Here is an 18,237-nt window from a genome sequence, read left to right on the forward strand (position 1 = left end):
CAGTACGCTTGCATGAACAATTTTCAAGTCACTTAATTAGAAGCAAGTGGCTTTTCTAAGCGAAACGAACAAAAAAATGTACGCGACGATATGTATGTATATGTATATACTTATTTCTCCGCAAAAGCTTAGTAAAAAACAAAAACTTAGAGCATCCCTCAGCGCTATGTCATAGATAAGTGGCCACCACAATGCTCGCTTATTTACAGCATTAAGATTTTTAATATTTTATTAAATTGGACATTTGCCTAAAGCGCTTGTTAATGAATATGCTCGTACATATATACATACTTGTATAAACGTATCTACTTTTAAGCATAAGCGTAGTGGGGGTGACGCTGCGACTAAACAAGTTTGCTGTTGTTAGACGCTCCCGCCGCGATCGGACATAGCGACAATTACAAACAAATTTATGCGCGACAAAGCGATGGCCCACTGCCTGCCGGCTGAGCGGTGGAACGGCGATTGCGATCACACTTGCGGTTGCATTTTGTTTCCGCGCGTTTATCCGTCGCTTGGAATCTCAGCAATGTTTCTAAAGAATTTAATAAAAGCCAAATGCTAATAAATTCTACGGTGCACAGACTCACCTTAATTGATTGCCAGCGATTTTAAATAGAATAAAAGAGTGCTTGGTGATAAACGTTTGATTAGGCAATGAATTTATCAAAGCAAAGCAATTGAGAGTCGCGTGTAAATAATCGCTTAAATGGCTAATTAGTAGTTTTTGTTTATTTTTTTCAAGGAAACCTTGAGTGGAAACACTATCAGCTGTTTGCTAAATACATTCTTTGAACAGCATAGCAGCTGCTTCGCACTAAATTTTGCATTCCGCTATTTTTTTCTTTTACCTCTATTCAATCTTTTTTTAAACTTTTTGATTAGCAGCACTGATATGGCAGCAGCGTTTTGCTGCTGACTTTTGTGATGATTGCTTTGTGACGCGTTTTGGAGTTTCTTCATATCAGTGCGATTACGCTTAATTTATAATTCAGTATATCATCGCAGTATTACGCATTTCTAATAAATCAGTTAACTTTAAAAATGTCTCTGATTACATTTTGTAAATTACTTTCGGTCGTAGTAGCATTTAGCTGCTTCTAAGTTTTTTTTTTTGATGTTAGAAACACAAATTTATGTCGGGATTATTTATATGTATATATTTTGAATGATTTACTTGCGGGACTTTATAGACAGAATTGCCGTCATCGCCGTACTGCATTCAATGGCCCTTTCTTAGCAAGCCGCCAAAAAACCTAATAGGCGAAAAAGGTGGTAAAACCCGCGAAATCCTACCTGTGAACACGCAGAACATACAAATATGCACACATTAGGGTGGTAAAAAATGCATGTGAAAAAGTAAAGTCGAAATTTTTATGCTCTCACCCGCTAGGATTGCTCTATACCCAACAAAAAAAAAATATATAATCCTATTTGTTATTTTGAAATCAAAAAATATTTAGAGGTCGCTCAAAGCGCTCAAAATTTTCCATGTATTTTATGTAGGGAAAAGGCCATTTTTCGTAGAAATGATATAGAATTCTTGAAAATCAATATTTTTGCTCGGAAAACTCTGCTTCTCTTCAGGAGATTCCCAATAATAGGTAATATCCAATTATTTATTTAACCCTCTTTTCATAGTAACTATATTTCATAGATTCGCCAAAACCCCCAGAAAATGCCAGAAAACGCAATGGGGGTATATAAAAAATCTTTAGAATTAAAAAATGGTTAAATAAAACTCAAAAATACTTGGATTAAAATAATAATACAAAAAAGATAAGGCGATAGTAGCGGTATCTTCATTTCGGAACTATGATGTGCAAAAAAATATATCTTGAATCTTATATTTTAATTTAATTTGAAATTTCACAAATTTTAGCTGTAGAAAATTAACTAAACTACACACATACATTTTGAATTAACCTTTTATTCATCTTTTAAATGCTAAAAACGTTCCCGAATTGAAATAAAATATTTGCTTTTACCGCCAGTAAATTCTGTACCTCCATGATTTTGACCCTTATATGGAGTTAGTAGGTAACCACGGTGATATGCTCCATAACGGCTTCTGAAGGTGATAAAGCAACGAATTGATTATTTCATCCAATTTCTTAAATATCGAAATCTCTTTCAAACAATAAATATTGTTTTTTTTTTCAAACTAGCCCAAATTTAAAAAGTATTGGATCGAGTTACCAGTGCTGATAGTTCCTCTTGTGAGCGATTCCATGTGAAGTGATCAAAATGAAAATAAAATATTTCCTCCTATTTTTCTTAAACTAAATTAGCAAAAATATTTTTCCATTTATTCCAATATTTTCCGAGAGGGAGGGTGTGAAAGGTTTTACGTTAAACCGCATTTTTAATATTTTTTTCTCTTAACTAATTAAATAAAAAATATTTGCTCTCTGACAAAATATTTTTTTATTTTCACTTTTATTTCAACATAGTTTGATTAAAAGAAAAATACTGATAAAACCAAAATATTTCACACAAACCCGGTTGAAATTTTGAAATTCGTGCCCGTATTTTGTTTGTAAGTTAAATATGTATTAGTGTCATTGTGCTACTATGAAAGCACGTCAGCGTATGTCTATTTAGTAGTCGAAAAAAATTATAGCCGTACAAAATTTTTACCAAATTTTGATATATTCTAACTTTTGTTCTATTAAGGCCCGTCGAGAAGGGAGTGGCTGTCTGGGGTGTTTCATCCGGGCTCTGATTTTACGGAAAATTTACTTGAAAGTTAAAAATATTTTTCTAAGGGTCAAATTCGGAGGGCGCAGTTAACCACTGCATGCCCCTAGAGTTTAACTCTTGTTTTACCTAAATATTTGTGTGGAACGAAATTCAAGTTTGTACAGAAAAATTTCGATTTCCCGAAGTTATATAATTTCATGCGATATGACTGTGAACATGAAATATAGTTAGTTAAGTATACTATTTTTTTTAATATGTAAATTTCAATTTAAAAAAAACAAGCTTTCCTATGCCGATTGGCAAATAAGAAGAGCTCCGAAAAGATTAAAAAAAAAACGTGAAAAGGAATCTCGAGAAGATCCGTAAACTCCGAAATAGTTCCGAAACTTCGAACAGTCCCGAAAAATTCTGAAGATACCGAAAAACATACGGCTACGGGTTCTGAAAGAAAATAAAGAAGAAGCCCGAAAGTATCCCAAAAAAATGCCGAAAAAATCTTGAAAAGTTTCAAACACAATACATTAGTACTTGAGTATTTAAGACTTTCAAATACTTAAGTATTTAGTATTAAGTTCTCCTAAATACTTCACATCTCTTTGCTTTAGTATTTAGTAATTCCCAAATATTTACTCAAGCTTTTTAACTTTATATTTAGACATGTTTAAATATTTACGTACTTAATATATGGGTATTTCGTAAACAAACAGTACCTTTAATTACATAAGTATTTAAGGTTGCCCATTACTGATACACCCAAAGTACCATAGCCGCCCTCAAATACCAAGCTTTACTTAAGGTTCACCGTCAATATCCAAAAACTTCAGTGCTCAGTGGGTTTTCCTCGTCAGCTTCCTATCTAGAGTTAATCTTAGTTATTTCGCTCACTCAGAAAGATGAAAGTGTTTGCCGCAAATTACCGAAAAGTTAAGATTTTCAATTTTTGCTAGAATTGACATCATTGCGTGCCCCCCATGGATAACAGTTAACTCAAGGGATGTGAGAATAGATATGTATACCGTCCGCCCTCTGCCATGCAGTCCGCAATTTTCTAGAGTCCACTCCATACCGGCTGCCTGCTGAGTAAATTGAGTAAATGTTTGACAACGGATTGACAGTATATTTACTAAACTCTTTAATCTAATATACTTTTCGACCGCACACTCCAAGCTCTTCAGAAAGAGGTATGCATGTCAGGCTGTATGGCCTAAAGATTTTGGTTTGCGCTTAAGCACCCTGTCCGGATTTGGGACTACCCTAACTTTTTTTAAATGCTTTTTCTTTTGCTTGAAAGAAAAAATACCTCAAATGAGCCGATTAATCAAATTCGTAAATTCCTGGGACATAACAGTTATAAGTTTTATGGCAAAAACGTTGCTCCATAACAGTTATTAGATGAGAAATGTTTTTTATTTCGTCGATAAGAGTTATAACCTAACGCTTATTTTTTACGTTGCCTGATAACTGTTATGCCGGAAAAATATTTTTTCCGTTGCCGATAGGAGTTATATCCTAACGTTTTTGTTACGTTGCTTAATAAGAGTTATTTTACAACGTTTTTTTTTTTACGTTGTCTGGTAAACTTTGTAAGATTAGGATATGGATGGAGACGAAGAACAAGATAAAGATGATGAAATAAGAGTGGAAGAGTGAAATAACTCTTATCCGACAACGTAAAAATAAACATCGAGCAATAACTGTTATCAAGCAATGTAAAAAATAAATGTTACGAAATAACTGTTATCGACAACGGAACAAATTTTTCTCGTTTAATAACTGTTTCACTGTAAATTTCAGAATTTGAGCAACGTTTTCAATTTGCAAATTCGAGATAACAGTTATTTTTGGTCCCTGGTAAATTCTCAAGTAACAATACTCAAGCAGAAGACCAAAGTGAGATAAAAAGTTCGCAAAGCGGGTTTTACTCGCGTGATCAATTTTGAGCTTTGAATGAAAATAATAGGACGCTCTCTTGGAGAGGATCTAGATTTGATGGAAACACTCATTCTCTCATCTCGGGGTTATGGTGAAGGTGATGTCGTCACCACTGGGAAATCCTGCCACTTCCCCCTCAACTTATGACCGAAATAAAGTAGCCATCTTACCACTTTCATACTCGTAGCAAGCTCAGAGAATCGAGAATAGAAACTCTTGCTGGAGTTAAAAGATGCGCGGATGATTTGGAAGCCTCGAGCACATCCAAAAGGTCGAAGAACCACCGTGTCTCGGGAAGCGCTCAACAACCAAAAGAGGTGTGGCGATCCAATGCACCATCAAGATTATAGGGACAGAGGTAGAGAGGTCAACGAACGTCTAAAATTGGTGCAGTAGGTAGAAGCAATGGAGCACCGCAAAGTAGAGAACAATGTAGGAATATTAACGAAGGAAAATGTTTTTCGCATCTCCTTTGACAGCAAAAATGATGCCATCAAACTGTAATTGAGACTCAAATGTTTACAGAAAGAATTGCAATTATGTGAAATGCCTGTATTTAACGGTTTCAATGATCAAAAGCAGCGAAGTCGAAACCGCCAACTTCAACAAATTTTGAGCGATACTGGAGATGATCATTTAGAACTTTTGTTGTCTTGAATGTAGAAGAATGCTTTCGCGACACTGAAATTTTGTGTTTTCGCGTTATCAGATATAAATATAAGATCTGAAAACCTCGGAAAAGTATGTACGTACATATGTATATAGTTATTTGTATTCAAATTTTCTTATAATCCGTGAGAGCATTCTATATTTTTTTAGGAAATCGTGTCATAAACATAATTCTGTCGCAAGTTTATTCTGCTTTCAAGGTACATAATTTTTCCCTTTCATAGTGATTTTCCTTCTTTCACTTCAATAGATTGGTAAGCGCTTGGCGCCGACGTGAAAATACCAAGCTGCGTGAATTACAATAGCTCCGACGGCAAATAACGGATACCATTAAAGTTTCTCAACATTCAATTTTTGTTCTACAACCCACCTTGCAACAAACGATTCTCGGCGTCGGTGAAGCTCAACACCCACGCATCGCCTTCCATGGCGGAATTTTTGCCCTGCAACGCAATACACTCCTTTGACAGCATATCGAATCCTTCAGTCTTAACCTCTGCAACAATATTTGGATGCGGCCATGGTATGCCGGGCAGCGGCCAGTGTGCTGCCGAACGTGGCCACAGGCCGGCGCACTTGAAGGCGGGCGTAATCTGCACAATGATACGTTCGCGTATACGCAACTTCACCTCCGTTGTGTCGGCGATCATTTTGACAATATCGCGATAGGCGCACTTATCACAAGCTTGCGCCACCAACGTTTGAAAGCGGGAGCGTATCTTGCGCGCCGATAAATAACCGGACGCGGTAATGAATTCCACCCAAAGGGACATGGAGCGCTTGCGGCCGTCGCTTAGTTTGAGTACGGCGCAGCCGGGCAGTGTGCCATCGTCGACAAAGTTCAATACACCCATCTGATTGAGATAGATCACGATTTCAAATTCGTTGGGCGAAATCACTTCGAGACCCTCAAAGCGGCCATTGTAATCGTTTAGTGAGGAGATGAAGCGCGGCTCCTGCACCTCGACTTCCTTCAGGACGTCTTGCACGATGCGACACACCTCGAGTATTTGCTTGTGGATTTGTGCTTTACGCACTTGTACGCGATCGGCACAATATTTATTCATCTGATAGACCATCTTGGACTGCGCCGCAATCATATCCGACGGGACGAGCATATTGAGGTGCAGTGCGTTGTAGTTTTAGAGCAGCAGAACTTATTAGCAATTGGATTAAATGCCGGCTGATTGAAATGAGCGCGGCGAGCGTGGTAGGCTAACGGTATATCAGCTTTGAAGTGATAACATTTTTTCACGGAAATACCGATTTGTTTGAAGAGCTTTTTGATGTACGAAACTCTTTTTTTTTGATTTTTCACTAAAAAACTTTTCGCTGCTACTTTTGCTATTTCTAACTCAAATTCACTGTTCACAACACTTTCTACTTTTCACTTGCCGCTAGATATTGTTGATTTTGTGTGTTTTTTTTCACTATTTAACTTATTGTTACTTGGCGGTTTATTATTCGATTACCACCATTCCACACGCGCCATTCACACCCAACAAACAGCCACCGTCGTTAACGCAAAAATCGAATCGAAAACGCCACCGCCGTCGCGTTTAGATTTCTTTCTTCTCGCGTACACACAACGCCAAGCTCCAATGTTGACTGATTCCGTATGGCGCACTCACCGCAAGAAAACCAACCAACCTGGCTCGCCCGCTGCGGCCGGCGCCACTTTGTTGCTCTTCGTTGTTCGCTGCTCAGCGAGTGCGTGCGTGTGTGTCGCTCTATCAGCGCAAGTATCTGAGCGCTAAACAGCAGCAATTGTCGTCCTGCTTGCACGCGCTATGGCCGCTGTAGGCAGTCCCTTCAATGTTTAGTTCATGCTGGTGGTGTGAAAGAGAAAGGCGTATGATAACTCCACCGGGCGTAAGGCCGGTTTGCATCTGTGAATTTACTTGCTTATGCACGCGAATGTGTTAATTTTGTTGTTTCTTTTTATTATGTTTAAGTGTTCGGTGGCGGTGTTTTCGCCACCTCTCCAACGTAAATACAAACATAAATGTCTGATACCAACAGTTGCAATGGCAGTTTCTCATTGTATCTGGTTTATTTTTTTATCTTTTAATACCAGTACCTACTGAGTTTGCGCTTTTCATATTGCGAGCATTTATTTAAATACATAAATACATACGTATGTAGTAAATTTGTATCTACGCATATCATGTTTGTAGTAGTATTTGTATACTTGTATACTTCTGATAGTATTATGTGATAATCCATTATTTACAATAGATTTTGTTGCAAATGAAGTACGTACTCAACGTTTAAGTTATGTGTGAATGGAGCACCAGCTTTAGCGTTGAGGGTCGTTATTTATTGCACGCTCTTATAAAAAATTTATCCTGAGCGGAATTGATCAGATCGGATAAAACACTACAGTAACTCTTATTATGATATACAGTGTTCGTCCAGTATAACGAATGATATAATGTCTGGGTTCATACGCTATATCGAATAGTACGTTATATCGAACTAAAACTTTATTATGAGAATTCAATAAAATTAATAAAAATGTTTAAAAAAAGGTATTCGTTTTTGGAGCGTTCGTTATATAGGCATTCATTATACTGGACGACCACTGTATTTTTTTCTAAAAAATTCCCAAACAGATATAGCGATTTTGACCACATGCCTACGAAATTGTCCATAATCACCAAAATCAAAAGTTCCTGATTGTGCAATAAAATAAGGCAGCATTTAAAAGATGAAACTTTAAAGACTTTATCATTCCTTCGGAAATATTACCAAAAAAGTCAACCTAATTAAAAATAAATACATACGTAGATTTTCTAAATCAAATCGTCTTTTTTACAAATCAGTTTTGAATATAACTGTTTAGAGGAAATAATATGATCTTTTTAGTCCCGGAAATCCCGCGAATCCGCGGGATTGATGACCTCGATCCCGAAAGCTTGCGGGTTTGTGACTTTTATGCGGGATTAAATTCCCCACACATAACGTTGTTAAAAATATACTGACAAATTGTTGGGTTCATATATTCATATGTGTGTGTTTATGCAATGTTAAGGCATTTTTGGGGCTAGGTTTGTATGCTTTAAAATAAAGCGATTACGTCAATTTTTTAGGAATTAATCAGTGCACTTTTTATGCCATTTTGAAGACTTTTTGAGGTAAGGTTTATATGGGAGGTTAACATCAAATTAAACCGATCACGCCAATTTTTCGTTATTTCTTGATTTATGCCCATAAATGTTAAACACCGATAATTTTGGTTCTACGACGATTGCTTCAAATTGTTTCCAAAAATTGCTAAACGAGGAAAGCCACCTATTGGAAAATATTAAAAAAAAAGATTGATTTAACTACCATAGAACAAACCTTTGGTCAGGTATATGAATTTCTTTTGTATTAAATTATAAAAAAAAAATATATAAAAAAAGCTATTTCTGTTCTCTTTCATTTGATAGCAAATTTGTTTATAGCATGTTCCGACCGACATCGAAAACATGTTTTCGTTGCTAAAACTGCTTTTCGACCCAAAACTTGTGTTTTCGTCCATGTAAAATCTGTCAAACGAAAACCAGTTTTCGCTGAAAACTACTGGAAAACTCATGTTCCACTCATTCCAATAGGTGTCTTCACTAGTTTTTTTCGGTTATTCATCGAAGTGGAAGTCATATTTTATCATTTTTAATACGCCATTTCCGATTTATTGTTAATTGGCTGGCCAAAGTAAAATAAGAATGAAAGTAAGAGGTTGCTAATAAAAAATAAATGAGCGAAAAGCATTTTGGTTTTGTTTTTTTTTTTTGGAGCAAAACTGTAATAATAGGATGTAATAAATGTCAAAGAAAACACTAACAGCCAGTGTGAACAGCCTTCAGCCCACAATCCCAAAACTCGTTTTCAAAGTGTTTTCGTTGTCGGTCAGAACATGGTATTAATTTGGATAAGGGGTTTGTTTATTATCAGGAAATGACTTTTATATAAATATTTGGGCAAGTTGACTTAAAAAAAAAGTAACTGTTATTTTCGGTCCCTGTCATTTTCTCAAAAACAGTGCATGTTGTTACGTTTTGCCGTCGTTTAAAAGGCTAGTATGCAGCTCTCAACTAAAGCAAAAATTCCATATAAAATGGCGTACAAAAAATGGCTAAGAAATTTTCGTATGTAAAATTTTCTTGAAGCAGTACGCAGCTCTTAAAAAATTTGCTACGCTTTCTTTGGTTTTCTAAATTTTTTTTTTATGAAAAAAGAGCACAAGGCAACCATGCTTGCAGCAGGCGTTCCATTATTTCTTGAGGAAAGAGTGAGGCAACAGGCTGGTGAAGTATCAGATGTCAAAATTCCTTGGACATACACACGAAATAATGGAAATTTTTTTTTAGCGTTTTCTTGAGAGATGCATACTGGCCTATATGGACATTTTCCACTGTGCAACCGCATTTCGAACATTTTATGGAGGGGGTTGAACCCCAATCTTTCCCCTTGGGTTCGCCTATTCTGACACCAGAGATATTTACTAAGCACACACACACAACATTTTTATATTCATACCTTCATTACGTAACCCATAGTATTTTAACCGTATCATCTGGCAACACTATTCAGCCGCATTGCGAAACCATTTAAATTAAAGATTTGTACCAACAAAGCAGTAATGGTTAGACCACGCCTATTCGCACGAACACATTTACACACGAATTAAGCGGCGTGAGCGAAATAATTTTGCTGCTTTACATAGATAACCACCAACACGTAGATACAAACCGGCAAGCCGTCAAGCAACCACCACCGGCAAATACAAAAACCGTAATAAGGCAAATACAACAGTGGCTAGTTGGTGCTTAGCAAAACAAACAAACAAACCGCAAACAGACAGACAGTGGCGGCAANAAGTAAATAAATAAAAAAAAAGGCGCTAGCAGCACACATAAACAATTCGTGGACTCGGTTGTCGGTGATGGTTGCTGGTCGAGTGTGACAGGGGTGGGGCTGGGGGATGGTAAGCATGTGCCCGTAAGTGTTGTGCTGTCCACCCCCTTTTAGCAGTCAGCGCAGACGGTGTTTGGCCCTTTGTTTTCGTTCATTCAAGTAGGTACGTATTCACCCTTTTTCCCCAATTTCTTTCTATTTTATTGATGTTTGTGCTTTTCATTAAATTACTTGCCCATCCCGTTTATGTTTCTATGTCTGTTGTTTGTAGGTACCTATATATGTATGTTTGCAAAGCGTTCCCCAAGCTTAAAGGTCGAAACGGTGTTTCATGTCTGCCGCCACATGCAAGAAAACAGCAACAAATAGAAAAAAGCGTTTCAACAAATTTCCATTGTTCAAGTGTTGAAGCTTTTTGTGCCCTTCCTTTACACAGCTTCATTGAGGGCTTCGAACGTGCACATATATAAAATACATACATACATGCATGCACACCCTGAAGGAAATATTGGCCCAATTGTTCGAAAAATACACAATCATAGGTATAGTAATATTGTGCCTAAACCAAAGGGAGTCCAAAAATTTAAAGCAATGCACTATGGGTAATTTTTCCCATTAACGATTAGATTATCTAAGAAAACATAGCTTGTTTTTAATTCATTTGAATTCGATTTCCCACAATTTGGCAGAAAAAACTTTAACCTTGACGACCTTGAGTCATTAGGTGCATTTTTTAATTTGTGGTTTTATTGAAAAAATTTTAATGCATTGTTTTAATACCTACATATATTGAAGAAAAATATTCCACCTAGTTACAAATGCCATTTATAGAGTTGGCTTATTAAAAAAAAACATTGTCAAATTATATTAATTTCAATTTAAAACCAGAATACTGTGAATTTCTTAATTCGTCTACTGAAAAATTAAGAGGAATAGCCTTTGCAGCAACAAAAGTTTAAAAAGCAACTCGTTTCCCCTATATTTTGTTCTCCCCTCCAAATATGTAGTTCACTACGGACAGCATAAAGAATACCTAAAGAAAGAGCAATTTTCTCAGAAAACGCAAAAAATGGCAAAATGAAATTGACAGATTATACTCAAAATTTTTCATTTTACACATTTTTGATGGCCTTTACACGGCCAAATACGGCCAACATTTTAAAAGTATATTCAAATATCATTTTTAAGAAAAAATAATAATTGAAAGTTACATCGGAAGTACGTATTTTTCACTCCAAACAAAAATTGCTACAGTTATACATATTTAAAATATTTACTTTTCTGCTTATTCCCTATATTTTTAATAATATTTTAGATAGTTAATGACTTAACGAAGACACCGTTGTTCGGTTTGAAGTTATGTTTATCAAATAAATAAATACCAAGGACGAAAAGTTTACTTTTATAAGTAGATACGAAAAACGACTTTTGGCCACATAAACTGATCAAATTACCTAAAGTGCAAACAGGTGAATTGAACTAAAAGTGGTGCGAATGTAATGCATAAACCATGAGTTTTGATCTAAAATCCCGTACTCAATGGGGGATTCCAAAACAGCCCAGAAGTCATTCCCGTATCCAAAAAATGGGTAATAGAGAGCGTAAGTGTCTTCTTATTCTTGCCTTGATGTATTTTCAATCTTTAGCACCAAGTTGACCGAGCTTTGCCCGGAGTGCATATACTTTTTGAAGTTTTGGATAGCTTAAGAAAAATATTAGGTAAATTACTTACTCCAAAATTTAGGTGGCAACCCTATTCCGAATTCCGAATTCCGAATTCCGCTGGAATGAATGGTACATATCCTGAGCGTATATGTACTGTGTATACACAAACAAAAAGCTGATTGAAATTACCAAATTAAAAATTTGTATTACATAGAAGCGTGGCAGCCCTGACTGAAAACATTTTCTGCAAAAAAAATTCTCAACAATACCTTTCATTTGATATCCATATTGCAACGGTTTAGATAAATTGTGTAGAATCGAAAATAGGTGGCAACCTTACACTATTATCCTTAGGGATAACATTTTATATATAAGGAAAGCTTTGTTTAAGAACCTTTTCTTGGTACCCATGAGTAGTAATATTTTACCTACAACAATTTTAAACAATAAATTAAATAAATATGCGATTCAAAATAGGTGGCAACCCTATTAAAAATATTTTTGAATTAGGGATCTTGAAAATACCTTCCATTATTTATTTTTTTGATCTAAAATTGGTTACAATTTAATTAAATTTAAATAGAATTTTACATGTGCTTTGACCAAACTTAGGACTACTTACAATCACCTACAGTCTACATAGTTTGTGGTGTGCTCCAAGTCTATTACGAGATCCTACAGGGCATATATGTATGCATGTACAAACATATATTCGCGTGTGCGTATTATTGATTTTTTTGCTTTCCTACTTGCTTTGCAATTTTCGTTTGTTACGGTTGGCTCACGTCAAAATTAATGAATTTATTATTGTAATTAATGAGATTTACACACGATTATCGAGACGAAAATCCACATACCTAGCAGGGAAGAAGAGAAATGAGAAACTGAAAGGGAGAAAATGTATTCAACTAATAAAGTGTTAAAAAAATTTTTGATCTTAGCGAAAACAATTGTTTAGCCTTCAAAGAAGATGACTCCAGAGAGCAAAGTCGTTCAAAGAATTTATATTTACTAGTTAAAAGCTCACTTTTTAGTCAACAAATTCAGGTATTTACTCTTGAATTAGATTGGACAGGGTATCAAGAGACCTAATAAGGCGGCCATGAGTTATCTGCTTAGGATGTTAACTGATAGCCCTTCATCTTTAGCTCGACAGTTTTGCCATACAGCTTATTTACTAGAGTAGCTGTTAGACGTGGCAAGTGCAAGTCTGTCACTCTATTGCTTTAACGGCAAAAATGGAAATTGCTAGCGCAGCACGTGCAAGTTGAAATTATCTCGTGGAAACGATTTGCGTAATTTCCGTTGCAGTTACACCTTGGAAAGAAGACTCTCAGGCTGTTTACACGGGAACTTAGAAAAAGCGCCCGCCACGTCTAATAAAGCTTTAAGGCCCACGTCGAAGTATGTTTCAGCAATCTATTGTGAATTTTTTTTTCCTATTTTAAATTTATCTATACATAAATATAATAAAATATCTGAACATTATAGATATTAAAGAAAAATTTATATTAGAGTAACAGAAGCCAAATCAACAATTTTTACAATTCACACGAAAACGAATGCATAGAATTGAATGCAGTTTTCTGCGATACATTTTTAGAGGTCTAAAATATAGAACGAAAAATTAGAGAGTTGCTGCCTGTTTGAAAATTGCAGTTTTATTAAATTGTTAAGATAAAGTGAATATTGAAGTAGGCCTGCCAAAAGAAAGAGGTTTAGAAAGCGTTACAATCGAAAATATTTTTGTTGAAGGTTGCCACCTGTTTGAAAATTTTAACTCAATTTAATTGACAAGATAAATTGAATATTCCAATATGGGTATCAAACAGAAGAGGTTTGGGAAAGTTTACTGCCGGAAATATTTTTTGAGGAGGGTTGCCAGCTGTTTGAAAAATTGTATTAAATTAAATTCATAAAATAAATTCAATATTACAATACGGTTATCGAACAGCATAAAAACACTTTTAAGGTGTGTTGAAGCACGCCGGGTGTTTGCTAGTAAACGAATAAAAGTTTTCTCTCTCTTCAAGTGCATTTTAAGTGGCAACTTTGTACCAATATATAGCAGTGCATACTTTATAGCTCAAACATGCTTTTTGATGCCATTAATTTGAGTTTTTGCTTTTGCAACTGGCGCCTAAACACCTGAGTGGATTACCAATATATTTTTTTTTGCTGCTCATAAATTGTCGATATTTGTCACATTACGGTACCAATGATGAAAACGTGTGCAGCACACACAAATATGTATGTCTAATCTACGTAATAATCTACAATGATGTTGAAAGTAAAAGGGACAACCTGCTGTGTGTTGCCCTAACAGGACCTTTGCACGGCACTTTGATAAGAAAACATTGCAGTTGTGTATGCATGTGTGAGATCGTAGGTGTTGATGCACTTGTGTTTTGTTGACCTGTCGCTTGAACGTGCAACCATCTGCTGTGCACAGATCAAGCGATACGGCGTGGATAATACTCAATAATGTTTGTTTCTATTTTTTGGATTTTATTAGGCATCGTGGTTAATACAATGTTTTGTGACATATTTTCAGGCATTTTCTCGGTAAATGGAAAACATGGATACACATTTATTCAATTCATTTTTTCTTTGTTTTCTTTCAGGAGGTGACAAAATAGAGTCATTAAAAAGCTTTTCTCCGATATTATTTATTACAACCGCGGCGTCAATTGGACAGATAAAAGCCGCAATTAAGTGCAGGCTACAGTGATAATTCCTCACATTAAAAAAAAAAAATAAACATAAAACTGATGTCAATTTTATTTAGTACCAATGACGACTGGCGTGACTATTATCACACCGCCTTACTACTCTCGCATGCATCTACATAATTGATACTTCCACTTTAAAAGATACATACATAGATATATGTATTACTTCCAGACTTCACCGTTGGCGTTCGAACTTATTTATCGCTGTGATGGAGTGCAAAGTGGCACTAACAACACTTGCAATGGAGCAATGGAGCAATTTCCGCTGCAGTTAGTAGATATACATTCGCGTAGCTGCTACATAAATAAATATATTTATGTATACCTTCCTCAAGTAAGTAGATACTTATATACTCACGTGGAAGCAGCATAACATTTAGTTTGAGGCGCTAATTAAAATTATCTTAATGTATGCCACACATTTCAATTTGAATTATAATGATTTTCCGCATTTCTTGTTCACTACCTGCTCCAAGTCTAGTCGGTTTACTTAGCTCACAATTCGTAAGTGCCGGTATATTGTTGTTGTAATTGATAGGTGTTTTTGTTTTATCTACACTGGACCTTTATAAAGAAATCATCATAAGCATTCGTTACGTACATATTTCTATGCATTCCTTGCCGGGAAAATCAACTACTTTAAGGATCAGTTGCCAACTGCCACTTTAATGTGCGAAAACTGAATAGGCTACAACTGCAATTCTTAAATCTTTAAAAGAAATCTAATTACAAAGCTTGGAATTTTTACGAAAGTTTTGTTTAATTTCTTTTTATTACTGCACAAAGATTGAAACATGGATTTAGTTAAAGAATTCTTACTAAAATTATATCGAGCCCTAACCAACAAAAAACGTAAGCGACATATTTTTCGAAAAATTTATTTTTAATGCAGAAAGGCCACTAGAGCATCTAGATGCAATTCTGCACCAAAAAGAAAAGTTAAAAAAAAACTTTAAACTCTTAAACTTGTCAATATATATGTAGTGTGTTTATAATTTTGACAGGGGGTGTACTTTTTCAAATGGTTAATTTTTGACACTGTCTGCCTTTTTCCGACAGGGTACATAGGTTGTATATATGTACTTATGTAAGTTGGAGTATGTTGTCAACTCTTATCGTCTGTATAATTTTCTAATTTATTGTAAATTTAATGAAAAACTTTGGTAAAAATGCTAGTTAGGCAAATGTTAAATGTTGGTTTGATTAAAGTTTGTAGGTCTCATTTATCAAAGACACACGAGAATGTGCTACTAAGAGTTAAAAATTGTAAAAGATAAAAAGCCAAAAGCGGTAAATTTCATCCAGTGTTTGTTGTTTTAATTGAATTGGACAGAGACGACAGTGACGATGCGGTACCTAAGAAAATGTCTTGCTCAACGCCGGTTCACCCTTGGTCAGTGGCGGATTTAAGAAAAAGGGCCCAATCAGCAATTTCTTCGGGGGCCCAAACCAACAAATATTTTCGGTATGGCAAACAATTTTACCCTCCAAACCCAGCATGACCGAAGAACAAAGTCCAAATTCCAGGCCGACGAGGAGGAATTTTCTAACATGACAAGACCGGACCACACTGAGGCTGGACTGAAAACTTATCTGGAGTAGCTTAACAAAGACATGGCCCTGGTTGATGCTGCTAAGGGAGCAATAGAGCTTAGCAACGCTGCGTACCGTGATTGGCACCGAGTCAACAATGGTATCACATTGAGCTATAACCTAACCTGATGACAACTTTTTTCAGGACGATATAACTGGCTATGCATTTATGTATGTATAAGTACATATGTATCTGTAATGCAGAAGCCAACTAATTAAATCACGATCGCGTAAAAAGGAAATCAGCAAAACAATGAGCGTACCACAGAGTATCAGCAATATGCCACACATGGCAACAACTTCATTTTGCTACCGCCAACACAAAACAGCAACGTGTTGCAAGTGTCGCCAACACTATCAGCGGTCGGTAATCTAAATACGTGTATGGCGACAGTGGAAATGTAGAGCAAAACATTTGTCCTTTGCAGGTTCCTTCCTTGCGTCTGTGTTGTCGTGGCATGTTTCTTGCGAAGTTTTATGCAACTAGCAACTGCTCGTGCGCGCCACTTATTTAATTGTGTGCAAAAGCAATGAAGCAAAAATTAAAAATCGAATTGGTGTATGTTGGTTGCTTTATACACAGGTTCATTGGTAAGTAGTCCTCTAACATATACCTACTATATATATTTTTACTAAGTATAAATTCACATATATGTATGTATGTATATAAAAGTCTACATATGTATGTTTTACTGTGCACGTTGCATTGTCATGTGCAACCGCAGCATGTTGAAGTGATTGCGATCAAAACGGCAGCTGCTTTGTATGCTCACCAAAGGCAAAAAAAAATAAAATAAAAAAAAAATAACGCACCACATGTTTCTGCCGCAGTGTTTCTAGAGCTGCTGGTGTTTTCGCTGCTTAAGTGGAGCACTTTTCAATGCAAACATGTTCATTTGAATGCAAATAAAATTAATGGTAGTTAGTTGGTAATATTGGCAAGAGTCTGCGAATTACATACCTATCTGCTTCCGCCATGTGAAAGAATCGAATCGAAGAGCACAAAGGTACGCGTTCTAACTACTTATATACATATATAGTTACAGCACTAAAAACAGGCGGAAGAGTGCACCTTATGGCTTCCAATTTGCTGTGTTAAGCAGATTTTTTAAGTCAAGCTTACTTAATAGCGACCACGGTAGCCAAGTTGTTGAAGGTGTTTACTATCACTCAATCGGATCCAGGTTCGATGTCATGGACCAATCTAACGTTTCAAATAAAGAACCGATGAGATTTTGCAAATTTTATGCGTTTTTTTTAAAAAAAAAGGTATCAAGCTCTTAAAAAATCACCCGTTATATAGAGATGCAATAAAATCCAAAAATCATTCCAGTTTTACCATAGGGTTGCATTTTTAGATAAAGTTGTATATTACAAAACTTGAAAAATGCCTTAGTAGATTTTGAACCGAAACGAACCATTTTTCGGAGTGGTGTTTGAACATAAAAATGGTTCAGTTCGTGGTTCGGTTCGAAGTTCGAAAAACAGTCACGGCTCGGTTCAAAACAACAACAACATCGGTGCTATAAACTATTTAAATTTTTTAGAATTGAGGAAGCAATAATTTGATGCTCTGTGGAAAATGCTAAGAATTCGTGATTGAAGGCTAATTTCGAGAAGACACGCAGAGCAAGTAAAGTTCGTGGTCAGCTTATGTTGAGACCGGGGCCTTATAGGGTCGGGGACTTTTTCCCGCCTGGGCATCACACACGCAAAGAACACATTTTTTTTGATATTATAACTAATTTCGTAAAGCTGCATGCCCACTAAAAAGGCATTCTTCCAATATAGGCCACCCTGTTATTTAATTTTTTTGACGTAGAATGCGTCTTATGTGTTGTAGCTGAAATTTTTAGAGCTCCGGTACTAGGACCAAATATAATTTCTTAGGAATGTCTACTAAGAAGGCCGTACCAGAGATTCCTTAAAATTTCAGAGTATGCTAGAGACGTATCCAACACCCTAGGATGTTTTTAATCTTAATACGCCAAAAAAGATTTAAAAAAAAGTTAAATAAGATCAGACGTGAATTTTTCACAGA

At 35.8% G+C, this 18,237-nt stretch overlaps 1 protein-coding gene across 1 annotated transcript in view; it reads right to left on the reverse strand.

Moving 5' to 3' along the window:
- mab-21 (nucleotidyltransferase mab-21) overlaps positions 1-6,966 on the reverse strand; it is a 20,081-nt gene extending 13,115 nt beyond the window's left edge. The window contains exon 1 of the mRNA XM_017626644.1: positions 5,675-6,966. Within this exon, the coding sequence (XP_017482133.1) occupies positions 5,675-6,422 (748 nt within the window). The 5' untranslated portion in view covers positions 6,423-6,966. The remainder of the gene's footprint in view (positions 1-5,674) is intronic.
- Between the last annotated feature and the right edge of the window lie 11,271 nt (positions 6,967-18,237).

The sequence above is a fragment of the Rhagoletis zephyria genome, unplaced genomic scaffold, assembly GCF_001687245.7.
Source record: "Rhagoletis zephyria isolate East Lansing unplaced genomic scaffold, Rhagoletis_zephyria_1.1 Rzeph_scaffold_04726, whole genome shotgun sequence".
Taxonomy (NCBI): Eukaryota; Metazoa; Arthropoda; class Insecta; order Diptera; family Tephritidae; genus Rhagoletis; species Rhagoletis zephyria.